At 35.0% G+C, this 11,949-nt stretch overlaps 1 protein-coding gene across 1 annotated transcript; it reads right to left on the bottom strand.

Moving 5' to 3' along the window:
- Nucleotides 1–1,209: 1,209 nt before the first annotated feature.
- emb (embigin) lies at nt 1,210–11,745 on the bottom strand. Its single transcript, XM_056457098.1, has 8 exons — nt 11,580–11,745; nt 8,472–8,531; nt 8,136–8,325; nt 5,937–6,019; nt 5,291–5,418; nt 3,141–3,426; nt 1,461–1,494; nt 1,210–1,375 (listed from the first exon to the last, which is right to left on the bottom strand). Exons 1-8 carry the CDS (start codon nt 11,713–11,715, stop codon nt 1,312–1,314), a joined length of 981 nt encoding a protein of 326 aa, XP_056313073.1. The 5' UTR covers nt 11,716–11,745; the 3' UTR covers nt 1,210–1,311.
- Between the last annotated feature and the right edge of the window lie 204 nt (nt 11,746–11,949).

The raw sequence follows: 11,949 nt of genomic DNA, 5'->3' as shown, positions 1-11,949 counted from the left end.
TATTTTTGGCAAATTCTTAATAAAATCATTATAATTAATCAATCAGCTGTGGAAGATGGTGAATATGATTAAATATTTTGTCAAAAAGTGAAGAAAAAAAGGATTTTATATCTTCGTTTAGATTTGTTTTTCTAGAAATGTATGCAAATGAGTGCATATTTGATTAAATAATGCATCATTTGCATATCAAATATGCAATCATGCATTTTTTGGCAAGTCATTTGCATATTAAACAAACAATTATCAATTTTTTTGCAAGTCATTTGCATATGTAACAAACAATCATATTTTTTTGGTCAAGTCATTTGCATATTAAGCATACAATCGAATTTTTTGGCAAGTCATTTGCATATGTAACAAACAATCATATTTTTTGGTCAAGTCATTTGCATATTAAGCATACAATCAAATTTTTGGCAACTCATTTGCATATTAAACATACCATCAAACATTTTTGGGGGGGCAATTCTTAAAATAATCATTATAATCTTCAGCTGTGGAAGATAGTGAATATAATTAATTATTTTGTCAAAAAATGAAGAAAAAAAGTCTCCATCCAGTGTTTAGATATTTTTTTTTCGAGAAATGTATACAAATGAGTGCATATTTAATTAAACAATGCCTCATTTGCGTACTAAATATGCATGTAAATATGATTTTTTTTTTGGCAAGTCATTTGCATATTAAACATACAATCATAGTTTTCTGCCAATTGTTAGTTAAATAATGCCTCATTTGCATATAGCCCAAAACATTTTTGAACAATTGTTAATATCATTATAATTCATTAATCAGCTGGGAAATATAGTGAATGTGATTAATATGTTTTATTATACTCTGTCTTGATTACATTAACATAAATTAATAAAATTTGATAAAAGAAGCACTTACAAGCGTATTTTAGACATTTTCTTTCATTATATTGAAAAATTAAATATGCATGAGTATTCAAATAGTTCAAAATTAACAATGTGACAAACAGAAAAATGTCAGACTTGAACCGATCTCAATAACACTATACTGGAGGCTAGGAAAACATCCCTCATACTTTTAATACTTAAGATTGAGAATGTATATATTGAATACACAGTATAAGTTTATGTATATGTGTACATACAAACATACATACATTATATATATATATATATATATATATATATATATATATATATATATATATATATATATATATATATATATATACTTGTTATATTACTAAACAGGTTTAGCAAAACATTATTGCTCATTGGATTGGAGCCAGATTATAAAGGCGATGTATTATTCAGTGCTGCTCCTGAGAACAGAGAGATCTCAGTGCTCCAGTTTTCTTTGTCTTGTTGTGTTGTTTTCCACTCCATTGCTCTCATCATGAGTGCTGAAAGATAAATAAAACATCACTGATGTCTGATTTTTTTTAATCAAGCATTTCGCTAAAGTGTAAAATCTGAAAACACACTCACAGTTTGCTGGTTTGTTCAGAGTACACATCGTCATCTGCACATGAATAAATCCTGTGTTATTATTCATTTGTGAATTGCATTCTAGACATTCTTTTTATAAAGATATTTATGTAAATTAAAATACAAATATTTTTAATTAGATGTTATCTTAGCGTATAACTAAAAATTAGAAAACTATCATTAATAAGCAAAAAAAAAATACAAATATATAATCTATATATAAATAAAGAACATGAACCTCATTAGAAATATTCTTATAGTAATATATAACAAAATTATAAATAAATACTCAATTACTCAAATAAAATGTGTCATGTCAAAATTGAAAAACGAATAAATTATATATATATATATATACATACATTCACACGCACACCATATGACAAAAGTCTTGTCGTTGATCCCAGTTGTAAGAGGAACAAATAATAACTTGACTTCTAGTTCATCATTTGAAAAAGGAGAGGTCAGAAGGTCGATTTTTCAGATGAATCATCTGTTGAACTGCATCTCAATCATCACAAATACTGCAGAAGACTTGCTTGAACCCACATGGACCCAAGATTCTCACAGAACTCAGTCAAGTTTGGTGAAAAAATAATCATGGTTTGGGGTTACATTCAGTATGGGGATATGTGAGAGATCTGCGGAGTGGATGACAACATCAACAGTCCGAGGTATCAAGACAGTTGTGCTGGCCATTACATTACAAACCATAGGAGAGGGCAAATTCTTCAGCAGGATAGTGCTCCTCATACTTCAGCCTCCACATCAAAGTTCCTGAAAGCAAAGAAGGTCAAAGTGCTCCAGGATTGGCCAGCTCAGTCACCTGAAATGAACATTATTGAGCATATCTGGGGTAAGATGAAGGAGGAGGCGTTGAAGATGAATCTAAAGACTCTTGATGAACTCTGGAAGTCCTGCAAGAACGCTTTCTTTGCCATTCCAGATGACTTTATTAATAAGTGATTTGAGTCATTGCAGAGATGTGTGGATGCAGTCCTCCAAGCTCATGGGAGTCATTCACAATATTCATTCTTTTTCCACTGCACCATGACTTTATATTCTATATTGGACATTATTTCTGTTAAGTGACAAGACTTTTGTCTAAGCAAAGTCAGACCTTACTGTCCTAATTAAATAATTCAAAATCAAGGCATGATCATATTTTATTTTGCTAAAATAAGCGTAATCTAGAGGCCTTTGCCTTTCATATAAGCCACTTCTGACACCAAATGATCAACTAGAAGACAACTTATTATTTGCTGTTCCTAAAACTTGAATAGGCGACAAGACTTTTGTCAGGTAGTGTAGTGTACATATATATTAAAGCTAACCATAAATGGAAAATAAGTAATAAAAAAAGAACATAATTACAAAAACAATTAAAATAAAAAGCTAATGGAAAAAATAAATATTTTAGCAGATGGAAACTTAAAGAAACCTCTAGATCAGGGGTGTCTAAAGTCGGTCCTGGAGGGCCGGTGTCCTGCATATTTTAGTTCCAACCCCAATTAAACACACCTGAACCAGCTAATCAAACTCTTTCTAGGTATACTAGATACTTCCAGGGAGGTGTGTTGAAGAAAGTTGGAGTTAAACTATGCAGGACACCGGCCCTCCAGGACCGACTTTGGGACACCCGTGCTCTAAGTAAACTGTAGAGAGTTGAGTGTGTGTGACCTGCAGAAGAGCTGCTGTGTTTGGGTTTGCTGCATTTCTCCCACACACAGATGAGTGTGACGAGCAGCAGGACCTCAGCCACGATGGCCACGAAGGGTTTGAGAGGCTCAGTGTACGACAACACCTTCAGCTCCACCTGAGACTCGCTGGCTTTGATGTCAAACTCAGCACTGCAGATGTACTTTCCAGATTGAGCCTCGGTCAGATTCAGCACAGTCAGCTTGGTTTCATTTCCATTCAGAAAGATCTTGTACTTCAGAGGGTCTGCGGTAACATTGATGAGCTCCTGTGAACAGAGAGAAAAAGTTCAAAAATGAAATAAAAGTGGAAGTAAATATGTATATATGAGCAAAATCACACGAGTAGCAATGAGTTATAGCTGTGTATCAGCACTGGTGGGAGGCGTGCGTTAGCTGTCTGCTGTTCTGACGTCAGCTGCAGATGTGAATGAATGGCGGAAGAAAGTACAAAAGGATTGCTTATACAAAAGCTTTTTGAGACTTTCCATGATTGATTTTCTTTCTATATACACTATTATGCAGTCGAACTGTTGTATAAACACAATATAACACCCGTAGCAGTACGATATGGCTGTATATTGTCACTGGTGGGACACCACGGCACTCAGCCTCAAGAATTCTTCCCACCAGTACCGATTTACAGTACAGCCATATCCCACTGCTGCTAGTGTGTGTATATATATATATATATATATATATATATATATATATATATATATATATATATATATATATAGTAAAATGTATATAGTATAATATATACATGTATATATATTTATACAACAGTTCTGTCTGGTTCTTGAATCTGATTGGTTGATAGCCATGCAATATTCTGCCAGTAACAGCACTCGTACTGGCTCTTCACCCTTCACCCTTGTGTATTATTCCGCCCACATACAGCAACAAGCAGAGGACACTCTCCAGTGTAACAAATAATGCTGCTATTTGGCAACATAATGTTCTTTTGAGCCTTTTTTTAGTCGAGAATAGTTGTTTAAATTGCAACTATGCAGTTTATTTATAAGGATAGAGCCTATTTTAAATATTTATATTTTCTGAGAGACAGCGCGTCGGTAAATTAGTAATGCTTTCTGCTGTTCTGACATCAGCTGCAGATGAAAGTGGTTAATACAGAAGGGTTTTTAGACTCTGTGTTTAATTTTCTTTTTTAAAAACATAACTGTGCCGTCAAACTGTTGTATAAATGCAATATCACACTCGTAGCAGTGTAATGTGGCTGTATATAGTCACTGGTGGGACACTAAGGCACTCGGCAACACCAACACACGCCTTCCACCAGTGCCGATATACAGCCACACCGCACTGCTACGAGTGTGATATTGCTCATATATATGTATATATATATAGGTATATATATATATATATTGTTGAAGTCAGAATTATTAGCCCCCCTGTTTATTTTTTTCCCCAATTTCTGTTTAACCGAAAGAAAAAAAAATTCAACATATTTCTAAACATAATAGTTTTAATAACTGATTTATTTTATCTTTGCCATGATGACAGTAAATAATATTTGACTAGATATTTTTCAAGACTCTTCTATACAGCTTAAAGTGACATTTAAAGGCTTAACTAGGTTAATTAGGTTAACTAGGCAGGTTAGGGTAATTAGGCAAGTCATTGTATAACGATAGTTTGTTCTGTAGACTATCTAAAAAATATATAGCTTAAAGGTGTTAATAATAATGACCTTAAAATGCTTTAAAAAAAACTGCTTTTATTCTAGCTGAAATAAAACAAATAAGACTTTCCCTAGAAGAAAAAATATTATCAGAAATACTGTGAACATTTTCTTGCTCTGTTAAACATCATTTGAGAAATATTTAAAAAAGAAAAAAAATCAAAGGGGGGCTAATAATTCTGACTTCAACTGTATACACCTTAATGGATTATTAACATACAATGTTAATCCAAATTCATACTTGTGCACATTAGTTAATGCACAATGAGTTACATGAACTAACAATGAACAACTGTATCGTCATTAACTAACATTAAGTGACATGAACAAATACTGTAATGAACCTTATTGTAAAGTGTTACTATAAAAAGAAACAAAATCTAAAACTAATAACAGAAACATGTTACAAATGTCCTACTATACTGCACCTTTTCAGTGTTGTTTGCCTTGTACCAGTTCCATGTGTTTGGCATTTGTTTGAGTTTACACTCCAGTACAACTGAATCTCCAATGTAGCTCACCACAGGCTTGTCCCGTTTGTCCTTCATCACAGGAACTTGAGGAAAAAAATACATCAAAACCAAATTCATCGTTGATATAAAAGGAACAAACCACTTTTTTCACAAATGATAAATGATGTTCCCTGGGCTCAGGGCCAGAGCAAGCTGAACTGCCGCTCTAGGCAAAGGACTGTCCCGCTACCCTCAACCGGTGTTGCCAGATGTAACTGATTCCAGCACAGTCACAGAGGGGCGGGGGATGGGGCGGTTGTGACGGCCGTAGTAATCACGCTAAGTGGGCTGATGTCAGGGGTTGTGGTAGTCACAGATATCAGGATATGTGGGGTGGGGAGTTATGGCGATTTTAAATATTCTGTCTTGTATCAATGATTTATGCTAAACTGAGCTACAAGTGCTCCCGCCAGACCCCGAGATCAGCTGAATGGATTCAACATTATGATAAATATGGTATAAATATGGTAAAAACTCACCTGTTTAAATGCTGTAAAGTTGTAAAATGAGTCTATTTCCGAAAAAAAAAAACGTTCGTGTTTCTTTAAAATGATAAACATACCTTGTAAAATAAACGTCACTCGTGCATCATTTTCTCTGAAGACACACGAATAATTTCCCAGATCTCTGGCCTGTATGCTGAAACTGAAGAGGATTAAACAACTGAAAGCTGTGCTAAATTTACTGAATTGCTCATTTATTTTAACCATTTGTGCTGTTAAGGATGTTTTCATCCACTCTGGGGGGATTTTTTGAGTGTTAATTTGGCCACAAATTTCTCTTTCAGCAAATGGAATGACTTTTGTTGACAAATCTTATTTTGACACATATTTTAGGAAACTGCTTTGGAAAACACTCAAACACAGCAAATTTACTGCCCTTTTGATATGTTAGTTGCTGTTTTTATGAAAGCTCGTTCCCGCCACTGAATTAAAAAAAATTTAAATGTAATAAAAATTTAAAAAATATTTTTGAATAATTTTGAGTTATAAAGTCAGAATCTGAGTTATAAAGTCAGAATCTGAGTTATAAAGTCACAACTCTGAGTTATAAAGACATAATAACTAGTTATAAAGACGCAATTCTGACTTTATAACTCACAATTCTGACTTTATAACTCGCAATTCTGACTTTATAACTCGCAATTCTGACTTTATAACTCGGAACTCTGACTTAATAACTTGCAATTCTGACTTTATAACTCAGAATTCTGACTTTATAACTCAGATTCTGACTTTATAACTCGCAATTCTGACTTTATAACTCGCAATTCTGACTTTATAACTCGCAATTCTGACTTAACTCGCAATTCTGACTTAATAACTCGTAACTCTGACTTTTTAACTCGCAATTCTGACTTTATAACTCAGAATTCTGACTTTATAACTCGCAATTCTGACTTAACTCGCAATTCTGACTTAATAACTCGTAACTCTGACTTTTTAACTCGCAATTCTGACTTTATAACTCGTAACTCTGACTTTTTAACTCGCAATTCTGACTTTATAACTCGCAATTCTGACTTTATAACTCAGAATTCTGACTTTATAACTCGCAATTCTGACTTTATAACTCGCAATTCTGACTTTATAACTCGCAATTCTGACTTTATAACTCGCAATTCTGACTTTATAACTCAGATTCTGACTTTATAACTCGCAATTCTGACTTTATAACTCGCAATTCTGACTTTATAACTCGCAATTCTGACTTAACTCGCAATTCTGACTTAATAACTCGTAACTCTGACTTTTTAACTCGCAATTCTGACTTTATAACTCAGAATTCTGACTTTATAACTCGCAATTCTGACTTAACTCGCAATTCTGACTTAATAACTCGTAACTCTGACTTTTTAACTCGCAATTCTGACTTTATAACTCGCAATTCTGACTTTATAACTCAGAATTCTGACTTTATAACTCGCAATTCTGACTTAACTCGCAATTCTGACTTTATAACTCGCAATTCTGACTTTATAACTCGGAACTCTGACTTAATAACTCGCAATTCTGACTTTATAACTCGGAACTCTGACTTAATAACTTGCAATTCTGACTTTATAACTCAGAATTCTGACTTTATAACTCGCAATTCTGACTTAACTCGCAATTCTGACTTAATAACTCGTAACTCTGACTTTTTAACTCGCAATTCTGACTTTATAACTCGCAATTCTGACTTTATGACTCAGAATTCTGACTTTATAACTCGCAATTCTGACTTTATGACTCAGAATTCTGACTTTATAACTCGCAATTCTGACTTAACTCGCAATTCTGACTTTATAACTCGCAATTCTGACTTTATAACTCGTAATTCTGACTTAACTCGCAATTCTGACTTTATAACTCACAATTCTGACTTTATAACTCACAATTCTGACTTTATAATTTTTTTTTTTACATTGTATTTATTTATTTATTTTATTCAGTGGCGGGTATGAGCTTCCATATTTTTTACCCCACTGACTTCTATTATAACAACATTTTGTAATTGCAAAGACATTAACCCCATATAATCTTGCTTTCTTTATTGTTAGTGGTTTTCCCTGTAGTGAAGAGGTAAAATTAGCCAATTTTAGGCTTTTGCAATAAAAATAAAAGTAATTATAATGGAAGTCAATGGGGCTAAAACAGCCCCGAACATAACAATAGGATAGTTTGAACAATACACAAGGGTTAACAGTTTTCTACACATTATTTTAACATTTTTATCAGAAATCCCACATGATAATGTTCTGAACCAGACATTCACTTACGTCTTTTTAAGGATATACTGTGCATTGTTTCTATTTATAGTTTCTTCAGAGTTTTCGATTTCTTCTCCATCTTTAGTCCAATAGCCAGTCATGTATGGAGGGTTGTTTGGTATGTCGGTGAGGTTGCATAAGAGCTCGATATATTGGGGTGTCAGGATTGCAAGCTCTTCAATAATGACTTGACCTTGACCTGTATGCCAAGAAACCATATACGGCTTGATCAGCAAAACAAACATCTTCATTGCAGCTATTTTTCGTAGTATAAAAATGACGTCTAAATGTGCGGTTTATTTATGTTGATGTCAAATGCATGCTTGTGTTGTTAGAGTATGACACCTTTGGGTGCAGCTTTTCGAGTTGTAACTACAGGATCAGACTCTGGAGAAGAAGTTGTATCTGAAAAACAGAAACATCATAAAATGTCTTCCATTCTACTAAATATCAGGGTGAGAAATTATATTCAGACAAAAAATTACCACACAATTAAAGCTAAGGTCACTAAAAATGCCCCTGCACAATTAAACTTGACTTAAATACTATTGGCTCTGGAGTCAGATCTGAGTTTCAATAGTCATATCAAAGCAGTTACTAAATCAGCATACTATCATCTCAAAAACATTGCAAGAATTAGATGCTTTGTTTTCTGTGAGGACTTAGAGAAACTTGTTCATGCTTTTATCAGCAGCAGGGTGGATTACTGTAATGGCCTCCTCACTGGCCTTCCCAAAAACACAGTCAGACAGTTGCAGCTCATCCAGAACGCTGCGGCCAGAATTCTGACCAGAACCAGGAAATCAGAGCACATCACACCTGTCCTCAGGTCTTTACACTGGCTCCCAGTTACATTCAGAATAGATTTTAAAGTATTATTACTGGTCTATAAATCACTAAATGGCCTAGGACCTCAATACATTACAGATATGCTCACTGAATACAAACCTAACAGATCACTCAGATCTTTAGGATCAAATAGATTAGAAATCCCAAGAGTTCAGTCAGAGCAGGGTGAATCGGCTTTCAGCTACTACGCCCCTCGCTGCTGGAATCAGCTTCCAGAAACGATCAGATGTGCTCCAACATTAGGCACATTCAAATCAAGACTGAAAACACATCTGTTTAGCTGTGCCTTTACTGAATGAGCACTGTGCTACGTCCGACAGATCGCACTATTATATTTTTCTCTTCTTTTTAATTCTTTTATAACACATTTTATCTGTTTTTATGCTTATTTATTATTTTATTTTTATTTTTTTAGCATTTTTATTATTTGTTTTGATTTCTCTTATACTTGTTTCTTTTATTCCTGTTTATGTGAAGCACTTTGAATTGCCACTGTGTATGAAATGTGCTATATAAATAAACTTGCCTTGCCTTGCCTATTGATTATACAAGTGTCCAATCAGACACAACTATGTTCAACTTATGAAAAAGTATACCAAAAGTATCACAATTTATTTTTAAAAAAAAAGATATCACATTGGGACATGACATGATAGCATTTTATGAATAAATCTTTATACTTTAAGAGCTTACATTTGCTGACAGGTTACACTTTTATAATATGGGACACATAGTTAATGTTATTTTATTTCTACATTTACTAATGGCTTTATAAAATTCATGCTTGCTAACATAAGTTAATGCACCATGAGCTAACATAAATAATAAATGATTTTATTCTCATTTACTAATGTTTAAAAAGAAGAATAAATGCTTTCATAAATGTAGTGTTCATTGTTAGTAAATATATTAACTCACATTAACTTTACGCCCAATATTGTCAGAGTAAGAGTTACCAACAAACATATACAAATGTAAAAATAAAAAATGTATCAAGGTAAGTAATAATAATTTCAAGGCAAATATACACTCACTGGCCAGTTTATTAGGAACACCTTACTAGTATTGGGTTGGACCCCCTGTTGCCTTCAGAACTGCTTTAATCCTTCGTGGCATAGAATCAACAAGGTACTGGAAATATTCCTCAGAGATTTTGGTCCATATGATAGCATCACGCAGTTGCTGCAAATTTGTAGGCTGCACATCCATGATGCCATTCTCCCGTTCCACCACATCCCAAAGGTGTTCAATTGGATTGAGTTCTGGTGACTGTGGAGGCCATTTGAGTAACTTATTGTCATGTTCGAGAAACCAGTCTGAGATGATTTGTCATTTATGACATGGCACACTATCCTGCTGGAAGTAGCCATCAGAAGATGGGAACACTGTTGTCATAAAGGGATGGACATGGTCAACAACAATACTCAGGTAGGCTGTGGCATTAACAAGATGCTCAATTGGTACTAATGAGCCAAAGTGTGCCAAGAAAATATCCCCCACACCATTACACCACCAGCCTAAATTGTTGATACAAGGCAGGACGGATCCATGATTTCATGTTGCTGATGGCAAATTCTGACCCTACCATCCGAATGTCGCAGCAGAAATCTAGACTCATCAGACTAGGCAACGTTTTTCCAATCTTCTATTGTCCAATTTTGGTGAGCCTGTTTGAATTGTAGCCTCAGTTTCCTTTGCTTAGCTGACAGGAGTGGCAGCCGGTGTGGTCTTCTGCTGCTGTAGCCCATCCGCCTCAAGGTTGGACGTGTTGTGCTTTCACAGATGCTCTTCTGCATACCTCGGTTGTAACGAGAGGTTATTTGAGTTAGTGTTGCCTTTCTATCAGCTGGAACCAGTCTGGCCATTCTCCTTTGACCTCTGGCATCAACAAGACATTTGCACCCACAGAACTGTCGCTCACTGGATATTTTCTCCTTTCAGACCATTCTCTGTAAACTCTAGAGATGGTTGTGCATGAAAATCCCAGTAGATCAGCAGTTTCTGAAATACTCAGACCAGCCCGTCTGGCACCAACAACCATGCCACATTCAAAGTCACTTAAATCTCCTTTCTTCCCCATCCTGATGTTCGGTTTAAACTTCAGCAGAACGTCTTGACCATGTCTACATGCCTAAACGCATTGAGTTGCTGTCATGTGATTGGCTGATAAGAAATGTGCGTTAGCGAGCAGTTGGACAGGTGTACCTAATAATGTGGCCGGTGAGTGTACATCTATAATGGAAACTTTCTGACTCTGCTGCTATCCAAGTCAAGGTTAAATAAAATTTTCATGACAAACAAGCCGTACCATATTGTAAAATAATAATAAAAAAACATTCAGGAACTGAACAATTACTTCAGTAACAGAGAAAAAAAACAACAGACAAGAGGACTTGCATGTGATTAACTGATAACAAGGTCATAGTATAATGTCATATAATATCATGCATGTAGCACACTGAAAAGTCTTTTTGTTGCCATTATTATTTACCAATCATTCATTATTTACAAGGCAGCTGCATTTTTTATATTATTGCAATCTGTAACATAATCTATCATCAAATGTCATGCATGTAGCACACTAAAAAGTGAAGATGCGTTTACCTGCGCGGATCCCCTGACAGAAGAGCAGCAGCAGGACAGTTTTAGCCATGTTTTTAGCCATGTTTTCCTGCAGTGTTGTGCTGGAGGACTGAGATGAAGCGGGTCCACAGGGACAGCCTCTCCTCACTGCAGCCATGGTGACTTAGCAGGACTGGTGTTCGCTTTCAGCTCCTCCTGCTGTAAATTAATCATGAGCGTCAGAGGAGAAACAGCCCTGCCTGATCAGATGACTGGAGGCCTGCAGACGATGTTCAGATGTAACAACTCACGGCAACCCACTGCAGCATAGATTAAAGTAAAACAAGTAAATAAAGCAGGTGTTACACATTTTACAACTCCCTATAGTGTTAAACAGTTGAATATTTAGCAT

This window comes from Danio aesculapii, chromosome 5 (assembly GCF_903798145.1).
Source record: "Danio aesculapii chromosome 5, fDanAes4.1, whole genome shotgun sequence".
NCBI lineage: Eukaryota > Metazoa > Chordata > Actinopteri > Cypriniformes > Danionidae > Danio > Danio aesculapii.
The sequence above is the reverse complement of the archived record's forward strand: the minus strand, read 5'-3'. Positions and strand labels throughout refer to the sequence as shown.